General features: G+C 37.5%; 1 protein-coding gene across 1 annotated transcript in view; it reads right to left on the bottom strand.

Moving 5' to 3' along the window:
- The window catches only part of ITFG1 (integrin alpha FG-GAP repeat containing 1), a gene marked incomplete at its 5' end in the record, with an annotated part of 260,202 nt that overhangs the window by 215,483 nt on the left and 22,801 nt on the right, over positions 1-21,918 (bottom strand). Inside the window, one exon of the mRNA XM_079722990.1 lies at positions 17,395-17,489. Within this exon, the coding sequence (XP_079579116.1) occupies positions 17,395-17,489 (95 nt within the window). The remainder of the gene's footprint in view (positions 1-17,394; positions 17,490-21,918) is intronic.

The raw sequence follows: 21,918 nt of genomic DNA, 5'->3' as shown, positions 1-21,918 counted from the left end.
CATTCCTGGGATAATCCCCATTTGATCATGCTGTATGATCCTTTTAATGTGCTCTTGGATTCTGTTTGCTAGTATTTTGTTGAGGATTTTTGCATCTATGTTCATCAGTGATACTGGCTTGTAGTTTTCTTTCTTTGTGACATCTTTGTCTGGTTTTGGTATTAGCGTGAGGGTGATCTCATAGAATGAGTTGGGGAGTGTTCCTTCCTCTGCTATATTTTGGAAGAGTTTGAGAAGGATAGGTGTTAGCTCTTCTCTAAATGTTTGATAGAATTCATCTGTGAAGCCATCTGGTCCTGGGCTTTTGTTTGTTGGAAGATTTTTAATCACAGTTTCAATTTCAGTGACTGTGATTGGTCTGTTTATATTTTCTATTTCTTCCTGGTTCAGTCCTGGAAGGTTGGGCTTTTCTAAGAATTTGTCCATTTCTTCCAGGTTGTCAATTTTGTTGGCATATAGCTGTTTGTGGTAATCTCTTATGATCCTTTGTATTTCTGCAGTGTCAGTTATTACTTCTTTTTCTTTTCTATTTCTATTGATTTGAGTCTTCTCCCTTTTTTTCTTGATGAGTTTGGCTAAAGATTTACCAATTTTGGTTATCTTCTCAAAGAACCAGCTTTTAGTTTTATTGATCTTTGCTATCGTTTCCTTCATTTCTTTTTCCTTTATTTCTGATCTGACCTTTATGACTTCTTTCCTTCTGCTAACTTTGGGGGGTTTTTGTTCTTCTTTCTCTAATTGCTTTAGGTGTAAGGTTAGGTTGTTTATTTGAGATGTTTCTTGTTTCTTGAGATAGGATTGTACTGCTATAAACTTCCCTCTTAGAACTGCTTTTGCTGCATCCCATAGGTTATGGGTCATCATGTTTTCATTGTCATTTGTTTCTAGGTATTTTTGATTTCCTCTTTGATTTCTTCAGTGATCTCTTGGTTATTAAGCATTGTATTGCTTAGCCTCCATGTGTTTTTTTTCCAATTTTTTTCCTGTAATTGATATCTAGTCTCATAGCGTTGTGGTCAGAACAGATACTTGTAACGATTTCAATTTTCTTAAATTTACCAAGGCTTGATTTGTGACCCAAGATATGATCTATCCTGAAGAATGTTCCAGGAGTACTTGAGAAGAAAGTGTATTCTGTTTTTGTTTTTGAATGGAATGTCCTATTAATATCTATTAAGTCCACCTTCCTTAATGTATCATTTAAAGGTTGTGTTTCCTTATTTGTTTTCATTTTGGATGACCTGTCCATTGGTGAAAGTGGGGTGTTAAAGTCCCCTACTATGATTGTGTTACTGTCAATTTCCCCTTCTATGGCCGTTACCATTTGCCTTATGTATTGAGGTGCTCCTATGTTGGTTGCCTAAATATTTACAATTGTTATATCTTATTCTTGAATGGATCCCCTTATCATTATGTAGTGTCCTTCTTTGTCTCTTGTAATAGTCTTTATTTTAAAGTGTATTTTGTCTGATGTGAGAATTGCTACTCCAGGTTTCTTTTGATTTCTATTTGCATGGAATATCTTTTTCCATCCCCTCACTTTCAGTCTGTATGTCTCCATAGGTCTGAAGTGGGTCTCTTGTAGACAGCATATATACAGGTCCTGTTTTTGTATCCATTCAGCCAGTCTGCATCTTTTGCTGGGAGCATGTAATTCATTTACAATTAAGGTAATTATTGAGATGTATGTTCCTATCACCATTTTCTTAATTGTTTTGGGTTTGTTATTGTAGGTCTTTTCCTTGTCTTGTGTTTCCTGCCTAGAGAAGTTCCTTCAGCATTTGTTGTAAAGCTGGTTTTATGGTGCTGAATTCTTTTAGCTTTTGCTTGTCTGTAAAGGTTTTCATTTCTCCATCGAATCTGAATGAGATCCTTGCTAGGTAGAGTAATCTTGGTTGTAGGTTGTTCCCTTTCATCACTTTAAATATGTCCTGCAACTCCCTTCTGGCTTGCAGAGTTTCTGCTGAAAGATCAGCTGTTAACCTTATGGGGATCCCTTGCTGCTTTTAATATTTTTTCTTTTTATTTACTTTTTGATAGTTTGATTAATATGTGTGTTTCTCCTTGGATTTATCCTCTATGGGACTCTCTGTGCTTCCTGGACTTAACTATTTTCTTTCCCATATTAGTGATGTTTTCAACTATAATCTCTTCAAATATTTTCTCAGTCCCTTTCTTTTTCTCTTCTTCTGGGACCCCTATAATCCAAATGTTGGTGCATTTAGTGTTGTCCCAGATGTCTCTCAGAATGTCGTCAATTGTTTTCCTTCTTTTTTCTTTATTCTGCTCTGCAGTAGTTATTTCCACTATTTTATCTTCCAGGTCAGTTATCCATTCTTCTGCCTCAGTTATTCTGCTATTGATTCCTTCTAGAGAATTTTTAATTTCATGTATTGTGTTGTTCATCATTGTTTGTTGCTCTTTAGTTTTTGTAGGTCCTTGTTAAATGTTTCTTGTATTTTCTCCTTTGTATTTCCAATATTTTGGATCATCTTTACTATCATTACTCTGTATTCTTTTTCAGGTAGACTGCCTATTTCCTCTTCATTTGTTTGGCCTGGTGGGTTTCCACCTTGCTTCTTATCTGCTGTGTGTTTGTCTGTCTTCTCATTTTGCTTAACTTACTGTGTTTGGGGTCTCCTTTTCACAGGCTGCGAGGTTTGTAGTTCCCATTGTTTTTGGTGTCTGCCCCCAGTGGCTAAGGTTGGTTCAGTGGGTTGTGTAGGCTTCCTGGTGGAGGGGAATGGTGCCTGTGTCCTGGTGGATGAGTCTGGATCTTGTCTTTCTGGTGGGCAGGAGTGCGTCCAGTGGTGTGTTTTGGGGTGTCTGTGACCGTATTATGATTTTAGGCAGCCTCTCTGCTATTGGTGGGGTTATGTTCCTGTCTTGGTAGTTGTTTGCCATAGGGTGTCCAGCACTGTAGCTTGCTGGTCATTGAGTGGAGCTGGGTCTTAGCATTGATATGGAGCTCTCTAGGAGAGCTTTTGCTGTTTGATATTATGTGGAGCCGGGAGATCTGTGGTGGACCAATGTCCTGAACTCAGCTCTGTCACCTCAGAGGCACAGGCCTGACACCTGGCCAGAGCACCAAGACCCTGTCAGCCACACGGCTCTCTCTGGGCTTCTATTTCGATAGCAACAAAGTTACTCTGGACAGTTTGGGCCACTTTTTTCGCCAATTGGCCAAGGAGAAGTGTGAGGGTGCCCAGCATCTCTTGAAGATGCAGAACCAGTGCTGCGGCCGCACCCTCTTCCAGGATGCACGGAAGCCTTCTCAAGATGAGTGGGGTAAAACCCAGGACACTGTGGAAGCCGCTATTCTTAGGGAGCAGAACCTGAACCTGGCACTATTGGATCTGCGTGCCCTGGGTTCTGCCCGTGCAGACTCCCACCTTTGTGACTTCCTGAGGAACTGCTTCCTGGAGGAGCAGGTGAAATTAATCAAGAAGATGGCGACCACCTGACCAACCTCCACAGGCTGGCTGGTCCGCAGGCTGTGCTGGGCGAGTATCTCTTTGAAAGGCTCACCCTAGAGCATGAACAGGAGTCTCCAAAGTCCAGCAGCCTTTCAGGAGTCCCTGTGGCATCAGAGCTTCTGCCTGAAGCCCCACTCTGTAGCCACTAGACAGGTTTTTTTGGAGATTTGTTTTGTTCACATAGGCACATGATAACTGCTCAATAAATGTTTGCTGACTGAATGACCAAAGTGGCAGAATCATTTTGGTAGTAGAATCTGAAACTAACTGAATCGTTTTTTCAAACCAAGGGTTCGAAACTCTTTATGGGTCATGAAATGAATTTTGTCAACAATTTAAAATAAAGTATAACACACATAGTATGGGTGTTGAAATATAAAAGTGTTTATACACGTATAGGTATGTATCTGTAAACATACATGGTATAACTCTGTGTATAGGTTATGAAATAAAATATTTTCTTATTACAGTTCTTGGTAACAAACACACTAAAACTACTGTATCAAGCTATTTTTACAAATGAGGAGACAAAGTCTCAAAGGACAAAAGGGACTTGCGCAAAACCTAGGCTGTGAGACGAACCCAAAGCCCATCCTGGCTGGATGCCACGGCCACCACTCCCTACAGGAGCTTGGCTCAGGCCACCTGGAGGCAGTGTGTGTGGTTGTTAACAAACTGTTCACTTACCGTTCTGTGATAAATATCTGGAATATATTTCCACTTGTTACCAAATGCCCAATTGACTTGAACTATTTTGTTTGATCTCAACAGTTTTTATAGACTGAGTTTATAGGTAAGTGATTTAAATGACCTAATTGATCATGTATATAAGGTGATGATTTTTATTTCTTATTTATAACTATTTTATTTCTTATTTATAATTATTTTGGAACTCAATTCATGCTTGGTTACATATGTTGCAAATATCTTCTCCCAACTTGTGGCTGTCTTCCCAATTTATTTTAATGATATCTTTTGATGAGTAGAAGCTTTACATTTTAATATAGTCCTTAAATCATTAAAAAAAAAACCCAAAATAAAATCACATGCTTAAAAAAACAATCTGGTAAACACAAATCAAAGCAATAACAACGTTAATATCTAGGGTTTCAGGTAATGTGGGACTTTTGTTTTCTGCATCATATATGTCTGTAATGTTCGAACATTTAAAGTGAGCTGTATTACTTCATTCTTAACAGGGAATCCTTTGAGAGAATTTATGGATAGTTCTTAGGGTATTCATGAACATAAAATTTTATTTTTATGGGCATTTTTTCTTGGGAGAGGTTCTATAACTTTCCCCAGATTCTCAGAAGGGTTTAGGACCAAAACAATATTAAGAGTACAGCTCTACAGTTATGTAAAATGTATAATAAACTGAAAGTTTAGAGGCAGAAAGGCTTTGGGATTTCATGGTGTGATTTCTGGGGAAATTATTTAACCTCTCTATGTTGGTTTCACAATATACATAATGGGGTTAATAACAGAACTTGTTCCATAATGTTGTCATGATGATTAAATAATTGAATACATATAGACTGCTTAGAAGAGGGCCAGGCTCATTCTAAGTGCTCAATAAATGGTAGTGGTTATTTTTATTATTAATTCTTGACTCTCAGGTAAAAACTAAAAAAATTATGGCAGATTTGATACTGTGATAAGACTTTTGGGGGAGGGGTGAGGAAGAGGTGGGCATCTCTGGATTAAGACCAGGTACTAATAATAGGTACTAATAGGTATAAGATAAGCAAGTGTAAATTGCTACAAAAGACTAATATCTCTGAAAAGTTTCTCTCAGAAGTGTTTAGGTATAAACGTGTGAAAGTATCAGAGAAGCTATAGGATGCTTACAGAAAGATATTTCCTAATACTTTGTCTCCCTGGTTCCTTATCCTTATCAGATAACATCAAAAACAACTGCAGTTTTTAGTAAACAGGTCTCTTCATCTCTGCTGATAAAGATCAGCTATTACTCAGAAGAGAATCTGAATCAGTTCAAACTGAATCCATTTAGAAGGGATTTATAAGATAACCTTATGTTATCTTAAGGGTTGGAATGGCTTAATTTGTATTTTTAGAAAAATGGACGGAACTCTTGAGAAATGTCTCCATTATTTTCTACATCTGCTTAGATGAAATTCCCACTGCCAAAGTTCTTAAGTTTTGCATATAGTTCTGAAAAATCCCTTGTGGTGTTTTAAAAGAAAACCCATTTAATCATGTGTTTGAACTTCTGGAAAGAAACACCATTTTTATCGAGAGCTTCCTTGGTTAGCTGTTAAATCTTTAGCTGAAAGAGGCCTACCAATTAGGGACAGTTTGAGCACCTAAAAATATGCTAGCTGTCTTCAGATTCTGTTCTGCTGTCAAAATTGTTACTATTCAACAGATATCCATCAAGTCCCTATTTGGTGCCAGGCCCTGTTCTAGGCACTGAAGAAACAACAGTGAACAGAATAGCAAAAAATCCCTGCCCTCATGGAATTTATGATACAGTATGAGAAGACATAATAAAAATAAGTTTATATTATTTCAGCAGGTGAAAGGGCTTTGGAGAAAAACGAAAGCAGAGAAAGAGCACAGGGAAGTGCGTGAAAGTTGCAATTTCAGATACAGCAGGCCTCACTGACAAATAAGATGACATGTGAGTGAAGATGTGAAGGAAGTAAAGTTTATTTGGAGAAATAACTTGAAAGAGGTTGTTGGGGAAGCTGGTAAAGTAGTCTTGTTCAGGCTTCAGAGGCAGCACTAATGACTCTACAGCTGGCTGCATGCCAAACTGCTGAGCTACACCCAGGACAGCAGGGGTGGTGCCAGCACACAGCGTAATCCATTAGATAAGATAGAGAGTAAGTCATGGGATTTCTTGCACCTTGAGGGTCTGGCCAGCCCCCGGGGATCAAGAACAATCCAAGACTTACGAGTTAAGACCAAGGCATTTATGACAACAACCAGAGCTGCAAACTTGCTGACTGCTATCAGCCTACGGCCTGTTGCTAAAAGCTGGGCTCCATCGAGTGGTAAACTAAAGTCTTACCCGTGGGGTGGACGCACTGCCTGGGACCTTCCCAACTGGGACTCCAGAGACTGCTGTTCAAGGGACTTCCCAGCACTGCTTGGATCTGGATGTAGGTGCTTCCCCAATTCAGTGACGTATAAACCTCTGTCTTTTCTTGCTTAGTTATACTAATCTTTTCTTAATCAGTATACTGTAATCTTTGTTAATTCAATAAAGTCTCTCTAAATTCTTGTTTAACTGAGCGAAGAGTGGTTATTTTGACAGCAAATCCTATGAACCTTGAAACCGAAAGTAAAGCTTTCAGCAAAACAGAGGTGATATGGATATCTGAAGGAATAATATTCCAGGCAGAGAAAATAGCTACTTGACCGAAGCCCTGAGATTGGACCTTGCTTTGCAGTGTTTAAGAAACAGCAAGGAGTTTAGCATGTTCAGTGCAAGGCATCAAGTGGGAAAATAAAATACAAAGTCAGAGAGGTGACGGCGGGTCAAAGTATGTGGGGTCTAGTAGGCCATTTTGTGCACTTCGACTAGTTCTCTAAATGTAATAAAGAAATCACTGGAAAACCTTAGGAAGAGTGACATGACCTGATTTTCATTTTTAAAGGATCATAGCAGCTCACATGTTGAAAACAGGCTGGAAGCAGGGGAACAGCAACTGGACTAATTCAGGTGAGAAATGACCTTTTCCAGGACCAGGATGGTTAGAGTGGAGGTGGTGAAAGTTGTCAGGTTGTGGATATATTTTGAAAGCAGAATGAACAGTATTTCATAACAGACTCGATACTGTGTGTGCTAGAAAGAGGTGGCAAGGATGATTCCAACATTTCTGACACAAGAACTGGAAGGATGGGACTGCCACTGAGTGAGATGGGAACATTATGGGTTGAGGAGGTTGCAGTTTGGGAAACAAGGTCTGAAATGTCTTATCAGACATAAACCTGGGTGTAGTTATGGCTGGTAAATAATTGGAGCTATAGTTCAGAGCTCGGAGGGAGGTCCAGCCTGGAGATTATATAAATTTGGGAGTCATTAGAATATAGATGATGCTTAAAGCCACAAGATCAGCAGGGGTGTGCAAGGAAAAAAATATAAGAATCTACTGTAGCTCCATCAAATGTACCATGAACAAATGATACTCTTGAGTATTAAAGTGCATCTGGGTCTGAAATTCTGCTGAATTTTAAAACATTTAAGACACAAATTAGTATGCTCAAAAATCAAGTTTAAACTTCTGAATACAGCAGAATAGAGTGATGTCTTGCTATAATGACATCCTTGAGATTCATACCATTGTAGCTCTTGAGTATGGAGATCTTGTTTTTCATCTTTGATCCCTTGGTTTCTAGTATAATGCCTTGCAGAGTACAGGCTCAGTAAATAATTATTGAAATTGATGAATTAGTGAAAAAGGATTTGTGATATTAAAGAAATTTCCAGGTCACATTGAAATGCAAATCAAAATTACGAGATGTCACCTCACACCTGTTAGAAGGGGTAGCATCAAAAAGGGACTACCCTGGTGGTGCAGTGGTTAAGAATCTGCCTGCCAATGCAGGGGACACGGGTTCGATACCTGGTGCGGGAAGATCCCACATGTCGTGGAGCAACTAAGCCCGTGTGCCACAACTACTGAGCCTGCACTCTAGAGCCCTTGAGCCACAACTACTGAAGCCCAAGAGCCACAACTACTGAAGCCTGCGTGCCTAGAGCCCATGCTCTGCAACAAGAGAAGCCACCACAATAGGAAGTCCGCACACTGCAACGAAGAGTAGCCCCTGCTCTCTGCAACTAGAGAAAGCCCTCGCGCAGCTACGAAGACCCAACACAGCCAGAAATAAATAAAAAATAAAATAAATTTATATATTAAAAAAAAGACAGATAGCAAATGCTATTGGGGATGTGGAGAAAAGGGAACCCTTGGGCACTCCTGGTAAGGTTATAAATTGGTATAGCCACCATGGAAAACAATACGGAGGTTCCTCAAAAATTAAAAATACAACTACCATATGATTCATCAATTCTTCTTCTGAGAACCCATCTAAAGGAACTGAACACCTCACCAATAGATCAGCCTCTAAGTTCCCACATTTGGCTGTGTGTCAGATGCTAGGACTATGATAATTATTTGGCAGGAACAAGAAAGAGGGGGTGGGGGAATGCTTAGAGAAATCGTTATAATCTATCTGAGTTGTCAGAGCCAAGATCTTATCTTTGCTTGATAAATGTATGTATGTATGAAGGATATTACATTACTCTTTCTCATTACTTTGTACAGTGACCCCAGTTAGCTAGAAGCATCCATTTACTTCGGGCAGCAGTTCTCAAGCTTTGTGGTGTCAGGATCTCTTTAAATTCTTAAAAATTACTGAGGACCCCAAAGAGGTTTTGTCTATGTGAGCTATATCTATTGATATAATTTACTGTAAAACTTAAAACTGAAACATTTTTAAAACATAAGGATACATAAGCACACATACAAGACGTCAGAACGATGAGGTCATTATATGTTTTTAAATTTCTGGACAACTCTATTGTACACTTGTAAGAGAATGAGAGCAAGAAAGACAGTGAAAAGAGTGAAAAGGCAAATAATGTCTTATGGTTTTTATGAAAATTATTTTGCCCTCATGGACCCTCCAAAGGGGTCTTTGGGATCCTCAGGGATACCCAGATCACACTTAGAGAACTGTTGGCCTAGGAAAAGATTAGGGTTATTACAGCAGGACTGGAAAAAAAGAGATAATATTCAGCTTTTGATTTCCAAAAATGGCAGTTTTTGAGTCTCTATCCAGAAAAAAGTATTTAAAGTCAGACTTCGCTAAGAATGAAAACAGATATCTAAATCCCCAGAATTCTGTTTACATATCAAAAGAAAAACCTAAGGATCTGAACAAATTTTACTTTAAGTCACAGGTAGAAAGAACTCAAGTCTGGATGTTAGCTACCTAGGGAAGCAATGAGAAGGCTTGGGGTAAAGAGGAGTCGGAGATTGCAGGAAGACAGAGTAGAGTCAAGGCCAGTTTCCCTGACCACCCTCAATGTGAGGGTTTGACCTCGAGGGGGATAACAATGATGAAGTTGAAAGGAAAGCAGAGTACAAAGGAAGACCAGGACCCTGCTACTGGAATTCAGGGAGGAGCCTATCTTTTGAGATGATAGCGATGTACAGGGGTTATCCTCACAGAACAAAAACAGAGCATGGAGGGTGTAACCTAGTATTCTCAAACTTCCCTTCATTTTCATGTGTGGCAAAGGGACTTAAGACCCCCTGTGGAATATCAACAATAGCCAAGCTGAGGGCCAATGGATCTTCCAAGGGCTACTACTATGGTAGAAGGCAAATGAATTCCATGGTAGATGATGAACAGTGGACAATCCAAGTCAGAGGGCTGAATGGAAGACGTGGAGCTTCAGGGGAATCCATTAAAACAGGATGAGATTCAAGGCAGGATCAAGTCAGCCAGGGAAGACTGTGAGGCTCTGACTGAGCAAGGAGTAGAGATCAGGAGGTCTCCAGCTGCCAAATACTGGCAGGGCACTTAATACACAAGGGCCATCAATATGGTTGTGTAAGAACCTCAGAGCAGATACAAAGAAAGACCTCTTCTTCCAATTCCCTGAGGACATATAAGCCTATCCTTAGGCTCACCCAGTTGCCATTTTTGCTAGGAGAAGAGAAATGGGTTAATATCCAGAAAAACTGAAAATTTAACCAATAAGTTAAAACCCTCAAGAGACCAAGATACATAATTTTAATTGAGAAGTTTAAATTCCATTTCTCCAATATCTGCCCAAGGCACAGAGCCCTGATTTTAGAAAACAAAGAGGTTATGTTTCCACCAGTATTCCCTTTCATTCCTCACTCTTGGATGTTGACTTTAGGATGGGAGAGTAAAACAGAAATGAAAATGTTTTGGTGTCACTTCTTTGAAGAATACATCCTGAAATCACATATCTATGTTCACATCCCCTGTCTAGCCACAGCTTTTTAAAATAAATTAGTGAAGTTCAACAGTACTTCAATAAGTATAAGTATGCTTTAAAGAATTTATACATATTTACTTTTGGATTTTCCAATTGTTGTAATGGATGACTTGTATTCATGTCATTTTTAAATAAAACATAAAATCTACTGAGATATCTCTTTGGATATATTTTCCAACATCTGACAATAATCACTTCCTCTTTCATAAAAAAAAATTCCTTAAAGGCAGAGTTGGTGTTGATTAAGGAAATCTAATATTACTGAACTGAAAGAAACTAAGTTTCTAAAACCTCACATGTAAAATAAACCCTTCTTCAGAAAGGAACTGTAAAAAACAAAAGTCTGTCTGTGATGTGTGTATGTGTGTGAATATAAATGGAATGATGTCCATCGACAGATGAATGGATAAAGAAGATGTGGCACATATATACAATGGAATATTACTCAACCATAAAGAGAAACGAAATTGAGTTATTCGTAGTGAGATGGAGGGACATAGAGTCTGTCATTCAGAGTGAAGTAAGTCAAAAAGAGAAAAGCAAATACTGTATGCTAACACATATATATGGAATCTAAGAAAAAAAAAAGGTCATGAAGAACCTAAGGGCAAGACGGGAATAAAGACACAGACTTACTAGAGAATGGACTTGAGGATATGGCGAGGGGGAAGGGTAAGCTGGGACAAAGTGAGAAAGTGGCATGGACTTATATACACTACCAAACGTAAAATAGATAGCTAGTGGGAAGCAGCCGCATAGCACAGGGAGATCAGCTAGGTGGTTCATGACCACCTAGAGGTGTGGGTTAGGGAGGGTAAGAGGGAGGGAGTTGCAAGAGGGAAGAGATATGGGAACATATATATATGTATAACTGATTCACTTTGTTATAAAGCAGAAACTAACACACCATTGTAAAGCAATTATAAATAACATTGTAAAGCAAATATAAATAAGCAATTATAAATAACTCCAATAAAGAAGTTAAAGATAAATAAATAAAATAAATGGAATGAAATAACAGAAAATGAGCCTGTAACTACAGAATACCCTTATCTTGAAAAACAAGGTTTTAAGACAACTTCCAGGACAACGTACTAAAAACTTTATTTTTGTGTTTTCACATGATTTACCATACTGGTATGCCACACTAAAAGTAACTGCTCTTTTCTTAAACTCTCCTCTTTCCAATCTGAATCCACACTCAGAAACATAAACTCTCAGAAACATAAAAAACTCACTGGGTAAAAGGCTCAATTTGTGGTCTAGTTTGTTTTAAATCAGTAAAATCCAAAGTAAATTTCAACACTAAAATTTTCTTAACTTTGCAAATTGTATCTTAATAATGAAAATGCTTTAGTAATAAAACTCATAATTATCTAGAATTAATAAAAAGTTTGAATTATAAAATATTATTTGCTACCTGTTTTTCAAAAAAGTTTAGGAGTTAAAGTATAAAATACTTTAAAAACATTTAATTTTAATTTAATTTAATTAATTTATTTTTTAACATCTTTATTGGAGTATAATTGCTTTACAATGGTGTGTTAGTTTCTGCTTTATAACAAAGTGAATCAGTTATACATATACATATGTTCCCATATCTCTTCCCTCTTGCGTCTCCCTCCCTCCCACCCTCCATATCCCACCCCTCTAGGTGGTCACAAAGCACCCAGATGATCTCCCTCTGCTATGCAGCTGCTTCCCACTAGCTAGCTATTTTACATTTGGTAGTGTATATATGTCCATGCCACTCTCTCACTTTGTCACAGCTTACCCTTCCCCCTCCCCATATCCTCAAGTCCATTCTCTAGTAGGTCTGTGTCTTTATTCCCGTCTTGCCCCTAGGTTCTTCAGGACCTTTTTTGTTGTTGTTCTTAGATTCCATATATATGTGTTAGCATACAGTATTTGTTTTTCTCTTTCTGACTTCTTTCACTCTGTATGACAGGCTCTAGGTCCATCCACCTCATTACAAATAACTCAATTTCGTTTTTTTTTTACGGCTGAGTAATATTCCATTGCATATATGTGCCACATCTTCTTTATCCATTCATCTGTTGATGGGCACTTAGGTTGCTTCCATGTCCTGGCTATTGTAAATAAAGCTGCAATGAACAGTTTGGTACATGACAATTTTTGAATTATGGTTTTCTCAGGGAATATGCCCAGTAGTGGGATTGCTGGGTCATATGGTAGTTCTATTTTTAGTTTTTTAAGGAACCTCCATACTGTTCTCCATAGCCAAAGCAATCTTGAGAACAAAAAATGGAGCTGGAGGAATCAGACTCCCTGACTTCACACTATACTACAAAGCTACAGTAATCAAAACAGTATGGTACTGGCACAATAACAGAAATATAGATCAATGGAACATGATAGAAAGCCCAGAGAGAAACCCATGCACATATGGTCACCTTATCTTTGATAAGGAAGGCAAGAATATACAGTGGGGAAAAGACAGCCTCTTCAATAAGTGGTGCTGGGAAAACTGGACAGCTACATGTAAAAGTATAAAATTAGAACACTCCCTAACACCATACACAAAAATAAACTCAAAATGGATTAAAGACCTAAATGTAAGGGCAAAAACTATCAAACTCTTAGAGGAAAACATAGGCAGAACACTCTATGACATAAATCACAGCAAGATTCTTTTTGACCCACCTCCTAGAGAAATGGAAAGCAAAACAAAAATAAACAAATGGGACCTAATGAAACTTCAAAGCTTTTGCACAGCAAAGGAAACCATAAACAAGACCAAAAGCCATCCCTCAGAATGGGAGAATATATTTGCAAATGAAGCAACTGACAAAGGATTAATCTCCAAAATTTACAAGCAGCTCATGCAGCTCAATAACAAAAAAACAAACAACCCAATCCAAAAATGGGCAGAAGACCTAAACAGACATTTCTCCAAAGAAGATATACAGATTGCCAACAAACACATGAAAGAATGCTCAACATCATTAATCATTAGAGAAATGCAAATCAAAACAACAATGAGATATCATCTCACGCTGGTCAGAATGGCCATCATCAAAACATCTACAAACAATAAATGCTGGAGAGGGTGTGGAGAAAAGGGAACCCTCTTGCACATTGGTGGGAATGTAAATTCATAAAATTCTTTTAAAGGAAGGAAGTTTTATTACTTTTAACAACCACCAGGCATGCTTTTCTCATTTGCAATTAGTATATTATATAAAAATGTAATTGCAAAAGCTGATTAGAAGTGTTTGAAAACTGGTAAAAAAAAAAAGGGGGGAGGAATAAGAAAAAGAAATAAAAGGCATCAAAGTTAGAAAGAAAAAAGTAAAATTATCTCTGTTCACAGATGATATGATCTTGTATGTAGAAAACCCTAAAGATTCTACCAAAAAAAAAAAATCTGTTCAGACTAATAAGTGAATTGAGAAAAGTAGCAGGATCCAAATTAACATGCAAAAATCAGCTGCATTTCTAAACACTTACAATGAAAAATCCACAAAGGAAATTAAGAAAACATTTCATTTACAATAGAATCAAAATGAATAAAATACTTAGGAATTAACTTAACCAAGGAGGTTAAAGACTTATATAATTAAAAACTATAAAACATTGTTGAAAGAAATCATTAAGAAGACAAATAAAGGAAAACACATTGCATGTTCATGGACTGAAAGACAATATTGTTAAGATGTCTACACTACCCAAAGTGACCTATAGATTCAGAACAATCCTTACCAAAATCTCAATGGTACTTTTTATAGATACAGAAAAACCTGTCCTAAAATTCATATAGAATCTCAAGGGTCCTCCTAAAACAGTCAAAACAATGTTGAAAAAGAACAAAGTTGGAGGACTCACACTTCCCAATTACTAAACATATTCCAAAGCTATAGTAATCAAACCAGTATCGTACTACAGGGAACTCTCCTCAATGTTATGTGGCAACCTGGATGCGAGGGGAGTCTGGGGGAGAATGGATACATGTATATGTATGGCTGAGTCGCTTTGCTGTGCACCTGCAACTATCACAACATAATTGGCTATATTCCAATATAAAATAAAAAGTTTAAAAAAAAACCCAAAAATCCCCAGTGAGGTACTAGCATAAAGACAGACATACAGGTCAGTGAAATAACAGAGAACCCAGAAATAAACCCTTGAGTGTACAGTCAAATGAATTTTGACAAGGGTGGTAAGACCATTCAGTGGGTAAGAGACAAGTCCTTTTAATAAATGGTGCTATGGGACTTCCCTGGTGGTCCAGTGGTAAAGAATCTGCCTTTCAGTGCAGAGGATATGGGTTCAATCCCTGGTCAGGGAACTAAGATCCCACATGCCGCAGGGCAACTAAGCCTGCACGCCACAACTACTGAGCTTGAGCGCCTCAACAAGAGAGCCCAAGTGCCGCAGACTACAGAGCCCACACGCTCTGCAGACTGCGCACCACAACTACAGAGAGAAAATCCGCATGCCACAACTAGAGAGAAGCCTGCGCGCCGCAACAAAGACCCGACATAGCCAAAAAAGTAAATTAAATAAATAAATATTAAAAAAAAATAAATGGTGCTAGGAAAACTGGATATACATGCAGGTAATGAAGTTGGACCCTTATCTAACACCATATATATAGATTAACTCAAAATGGATCAAAGCTCTAAATATAAGGGATAAAAGTATAAAACTCTCAAGAGAAAATATAGGGCAAAAGCTTAATGACAGTGCACCTGGCAATGATCTTTTCGGTAGGACACCAAAGGCACAAGGCAATAAAGAAACAACAGAAAAACTGGACTTCATGAAATTAAAATTTTTTTTGCATACAAAGACAGTATCAAGAGAGTAAAAAGGTATCTCACAGAATGAGAGAAAATATTTGTAAATCATGTATCTGATGAGGGAGCAATATTCTGAACAGAGACTAACTAAAACTCAACAACACCAAAGAAACAACCCAATTGAAAAATGGGCATAGGACTTAAGTATACACTTCTCCAAAAAAGATATGCAAATAGCCAATAAGGACATGAAAAGGTGCTCGACATCACTAATCACTAGGAAAAATGCAAATCAGAACTACAATGAGGGAATTCCCTGGCAGTCCAGTGGTTAGGACTCAGTGCTTTCACTGCTGGGGCCGGGTTCAATCCCTCAATCCCTGTTTGGGAACTAAGATCCCGCAAGCCACGTGGAGTGGCAAAAAACCAAAGAAACAGAACAAACTCACACTACAATGAGATACCAAATTATACCTATTAGAATAACTACTATGAAAAAAAAAAGAAAATAACAAATATTGGCAAGTATGTGGAGAAACTGGAACCCTTGTATACTGTTGGTGGGAATGTAAAATGATAAAGTTTCTGTGATGGCCATTCCTCAAAAAATTAAACACAACATTATCATATGATCCAGCAATTTCACTTCTGGATATATACCCAAAAGAACTGAAAGCAGCATCTCTAAGAGATGTTTGTACATAAAAGTTCACAGCAACATTATTCACAATAGCTAAAATGTGGAAGCTGAGCAAACTGTGGTTATATACAATTCAACTTTAAAAAGGAAGAAAATAATGACATATGCTACAACATGGATGAATTTTAAGGATATTATGCTAAGTGAAATAAGCCAGTTAAAAATAACACACGCTGTATGATTTCACTTATTCAAAATACTTTCAGTGGTCAAAAAGCAAAGTAGAACAGTGGTTGTTGCCACAAGCTGGGGGAAAGGGATGAATGAGTTACTGTTTAATGGGTGTAGAGTTTCAGTTTTACAAGATGAAAAGAGCTGGATGGTCAATACTATGGATGTATTTAATACTACTGAACCACATACTTAAAAATGGTCACAATGGAAATTTTACATTACGTATATTTTACCACATTAAAAAAAACTGGAAAAAAATGAGAAGGAAGAAAATTTAAGCATTTAACCTGCCTGTCTCAACTGTACTTTGGGTGACTAAAAAGATAGTAATAGATGTTCCTTTTTTTTGTTTGTTTTAAACAGAAAATTCCAGCTGATAATATATGCTAAAGAGTGATAGATTTAGGGTGCTATGATTTTATAAATCCTTTTGAAATAGTGGACTTGACAATGATCATCAATAGCTACTTAAATCTAATCACTGGCTTAGAGGAAATACAGGGGACAGAGTCACATATTAACATCATGGGGACACTATCAGCAAAATCCACACTTTGAGAAATTCTGTAAGACAGGTGTTTTTTCTTCGTATGTATGTATCTCATTTAGCTCCTAATTTGATAGAAACACTTAGGAGAGAATTGGGGCATTTTGAATAGTGAATAAGTATTTGCTATTAAGAGAATATTGTTAAATTTTTTAATGTTTGAAAATGATCGTGAGATTGTTAAAAATAAAAAAGTCTGTATCATTTAGAGATACAGATTGAAATATTTATAAGTGAAATGATACAATGCTTGGGAATTCCTATAAAATTATCAGGGTGGGAGGAGGGCTCATGGGTGGTTATACAGATGAAACAAGATTGGCCATATACTGCTTATTGTTGAAGCTGGGTGATGATTAAATGTGCATATATCATACTATTCTGCCTACTTTTCTATATTTAAAATTTTCCATAATAAAATTTTTTAAAGTCTTTGAAATTCTTTAATACATAAGCTAAATATTTTTCTTATAATTAAATTTACAGCATTTATTAGTCAATAATCCAAATTTTGGTGTGGTTAACAAACAGCAAAAACAATAACTAAAGACTTATTTATTGCATCCAGTACTTTTTACATTTTTCCGATATCACTAACTTCCTTATAACCTTTTAACATTTTGGTCTTAATGTTCAATTCAATAGCAAATGACTACTAGGAAAACAGTAAAAATCTCATCATTCTTTGGCAGCCTAAAAGAAATACTTTACATTTATGTGCAACTCACCTGCTGTAAAATCTTCAGTTAGATCAATGAATGCATGAGAATGTGGAATTCGCATTTTACTTTTAATGGTCAATGCAGGATGCCATGATAAATTCCTAAAAGAAAAATTTTTTTCTTAAGGCAAACATCAAACGAGCACTGCTTTAAAACAAAAATATCTGCATGCAAGATATTATAAAAACTCATTTATTCTTAGCTGTGTCACATACTCTAAAATTCACTCTTTCACAGTGTACAATTTAGTGGTTTTTGTATCTTCACAGTGTGCAGCCATCACCACTATCTAATTTCACAACATTTTCATCACCTCAAAATGAAACTCTGTATTCATTAGTAACTTCTCATTCTCCCCGCCATCAAGCCTCTGGCAATCACTAATTTGCTTTCTGGCTCTATGGATTTCCCTATTTTGGACGTTTCATATATAAGGAATCATATAACATGTGGCCTTTTGTGCTTGATTTCTTTCAATTGGAATAATATTTTCAGGTTCATCCATGTTGTAGCATGCGTCACTACTTCAGTCTTTTTTATCCCTGAATAATATTTAATTACATGGCTATATTTTTTGTTAATCTGTTCAACTGTTGATGGACATTTGACTTGTTTCCACTTTTGGCTATTACAATTAAATGCTATTATGAATATTCATGTACAAGTTTTTATGTGGACATATACATATGTTTTTTGTTTTGTTTTGTTTTTTTTGCAGTATGTGGGCCTCTCACTGTTGTGGCCTCTCCTGTTGTGGAGCACAGGGTCCGGACACGCAGGCTCAGTGGCCATGGCTCACAAGCCAAGCCGCCCTGCGGTATGTGGGATCTTCCCGGACCAGGGTATGAACCCGTGTCCCCTTCATCGGCAGGCGGACTTTCAACCACTGCGCCACCAGGGAAGCCCCTACATATGTTTTTGATTCTTCTGGGTATATACCTAGGAGCAGAATTGCTGGGTCACATGGTAACTCTATACTTGACTTTCTGAAGAACTGTCAAACTGTTTTCCAAAGTGGTTTCATCATCAGACATTCTTACTAGCAATGTATGGGTATTTCAATACCTTAATTCCATTATGAACACTTATTACTGTCCCTTTGTTTTATTATAGCTACTTCCTGAAGGGTTCTTGTGGTTTTGATTTATATTTTCCTGATGTCTAATGATGTTGAGCATGTTTTCACGTGCTTGTTGGCTACCTGTATATCTTTGGAGAAATGTCTACTCAAATTCTTTGCTTATTTATTTATTTATTTTTTTGGCGGTACACGGGCCTCTTACTGTTGTGGCCTCTCCCGTTGCGGAGCACAGGCTCCGGATGCGCAGGTTCAGTGGCCATGGCTCAAGGGCCTAGCCACTCTGTGGCATGTGGGATCTTCCCGGACCGGGGCACGAACCCGTGTCCCCTGCATCGGTAGGTGGACTCTCAACCACTGCGCCACCAGGGAAGCCCCCTTTGCCTGTTTTTAAATTGGGTTATTTATTGCTTTGAGTAGTAAGAGTTCTTTATATAGACTAGATCCCAGATCTTTAACTGATGCATGATTTACCAATATTTTCTCCCATTCTGTACAGTCTTCTCAGTTTCTGGATAGTGTCCTGTGCTGTGTAGAAGCTTTTAATTTGATAAATCCAGTTCTAATTTTTTTTGTGTTGCTTTTTTCTTTTGGTGTCAGATCTAAGAATCCATTTCCAAATCCAAGGATATGAAAATTTACCTCTATGCTTTCTTCTAAAAGTTTTATGTTTTAGCTCTTATATTTATATCTTTAATTCTTTAAGCGTAAGAAAAATAACTTAATATTATCATGGGTGATATTTTCCCGAGACTGTGGAGAATGATTATCTTTTATAAATATTAATTCCAAAGTTTTCAGCCATGCAAAAGAATGAATTTAGACCCCTACCTCATACCATATACCAAAAATTAACTCAGATGTCTCAAACTGCTAAAAGAAATAGAACTCTTGTATATTGCTGATGGGAATATAAAATGGTGTATTAGCTATGGAAGACAGTTTGTTAATTCTTCCAAAAGCCAAACAATGAATTGCCATATGACCCTGCATTTCTATACCTAGGTGTATACCAATAAGAATTGAAAAACACACTGTTTGCAGATGACATGATACCATACATAGAGAATCCTAAAAACTACCAGAAAACTACTAGAGCTAATCAATGAATTTGGTAAAGTAGCAGGATACAAAATTAATGCACAGAAGTCTCTTGCATTGATATACACTAATGATGAAAAACCTGAAAGAGAAATTAAGGAAATACTCCCATTTCCCATTACAACAAAAAGAATAAAATACCTAGGAATAAACCTACCTTAGGAGACAAAAGACCTGTATGCAGAAAACTATAAGACACTGATGAAAGAAATTAAAGATGATACAAACAGATGGAGAGATATACCATGTTCTTGGATTGGAAGAATCAACATTGTGAAAATGACTCTACTACCCAAAGCAATCTACAGATTCAGTGCAATCCCTATCAAACTACCAATGGCATTTTTCACAGAACTAGAACAGAAAATTTCACAGGAGATAAACCCACACACATATGGTCACCTTATCTTTGATAAAGGAGGCAAGAATATACAATGGAGAAAAGACAGGCTCTTCAGTAAGTGGTGCTGGGAAAACTGGACAGCTACATGTAAAAGAATGAAATTAGAACCCTCTCTAACACCATACACAAAAATAAACTCAAAATGGATTAGAGAACTAAATGTAAGACCGGACACTATGAAAGTCTTGGAAGGGGGCCTCCCTGGTGGCACAGTGGTTGAGAGCCCGCCTGCCGATGCAGGGGACACAGGTTCATGCCCCGGTCCGGGAAGATCCCACGTGCCGTGGAGCGGTTGGGCCCGTGAGCCATGGCCGCTGAGCCTGCGTGTCCGGAGCCTGTGCTCCGCAACGGGAGGGGCCCGCGTACCACAAAAACAAACAAACAAACAAACAAAAACTCTTGTAGGAAAACATAGAAAGAACACTCTTTGGCATAAATCATAGCAAGATCTTTTTTGACCCACCTCTTAGAGTAATGGAAATAAAAACAAAAATAAACAAAAGCTTATAATGAAACTTATAAGCTTTTGCACAGCAAAGAAAACCATAAACAAGATGTAAACACAACCCTCAGAATGGGAGAAAATATTTGCAAACGAAGCAACTGACAAAGGATTAATCTCCAAAACATACAAGCAGCTCATGCATCTCAGTATCAAAAAACCAAAGAACCCAATCCAAAAATGGTCAGAGGACCTATATAGACATTTCTCCAAAGAAGATATACAGACTACCAACAAACACATGAAAGGATGCTCAACATCACTAATCATTAGAGAAATGGAAATCAAAACTACAATGCAGTACCACCTCACACCGGTCAGAATAGCCATTATCAAATAATCCACAAACAATAAATGCTGGAGAGGCTGTGGAGAAAAGGGAACCCTCTTGCACTGTTGGTGTGAATGTAAATTGATACAGCCACTATGGAGAACAGTTTGGAGGCCCCTTATAAAACTAAAAATAGAACTACCATATGACCCAGCAATCCCACTACTGGGCATATACCCTGAGAAAAACATAATTCAAAAAGAGACAGGTACCACAACATTCACTGCTGCACTATTTACAGTAGCCAGGACATGGAAGCAACCTAAGTGTCCTCTGACAGATGAATGGATAAAGAAGATGTGGCACATATATGCAATGGAATATTACTCAGCCATAAAAAGAAAAGAAATTGAGTTGTTTGTAGTGAGGTGGATGGACCTAGATTCTGTCATACAGAGTGAACTAAGTCAGAAAGAGAAAAACAAATACCATATGCCAATGCATATATATGAAATCTAAAAAAAAAAAAAAAATGGTTCTAATGAATCCAGGGGCAGGACAGGAATAAAGACACAGACATAGAGAATGGACTTGAGGACATGGGGAGGGGGAAGGGTAAGCTGGGACAAAATGAGACAGTAGCACTGACATATATATACACTACCAAATGTAAAATAGATAGCTAGTGGGAAGCAGCTGCATTGCACGGGGAGATCAGCTGGGTGCTTTGTGACCACCTAGAGGGGTGGGATAGGGAGGGTGGGAGGGAGACGCAAAAGGGAGGGGATATGGGGATATATGTATATGTATAGCTGATGCACTTTGTTATACAGCAGAAACTAATACAACATTGTAAAGCAATTATACTCCAACAAAGATCTTAAAAAAAAAAAAAGAATTGAAAACAGGTATTCAAACAAATACTGGTACATGAATGCTCTTAGCAGCACTATTCACAATAACCCAAATATCTACCAATGGACGAATGAATAAACAAAATGTCATATACCCATACAATGAAAATATTATTCAGTCATAAAAATAACCGGAGTACCGATACATGATACAATACATATGAATCTTTAAAACATTATGCTATGTGAAAGAAGCCAGACTCAAAAAGTCACATCTTGTATGATTTCATTTGTATGAAATATCCGTAATAGGAAAATCCT

The sequence above is a fragment of the Hyperoodon ampullatus genome, assembly GCF_949752795.1.
Source record: "Hyperoodon ampullatus genome assembly, chromosome: 18".
In the NCBI taxonomy this organism is placed as follows: Eukaryota; Metazoa; Chordata; class Mammalia; order Artiodactyla; family Ziphiidae; genus Hyperoodon; species Hyperoodon ampullatus.
Note: the sequence above shows the minus strand (reverse complement) of the source record. Positions and strands in the feature narration are given on the sequence as shown.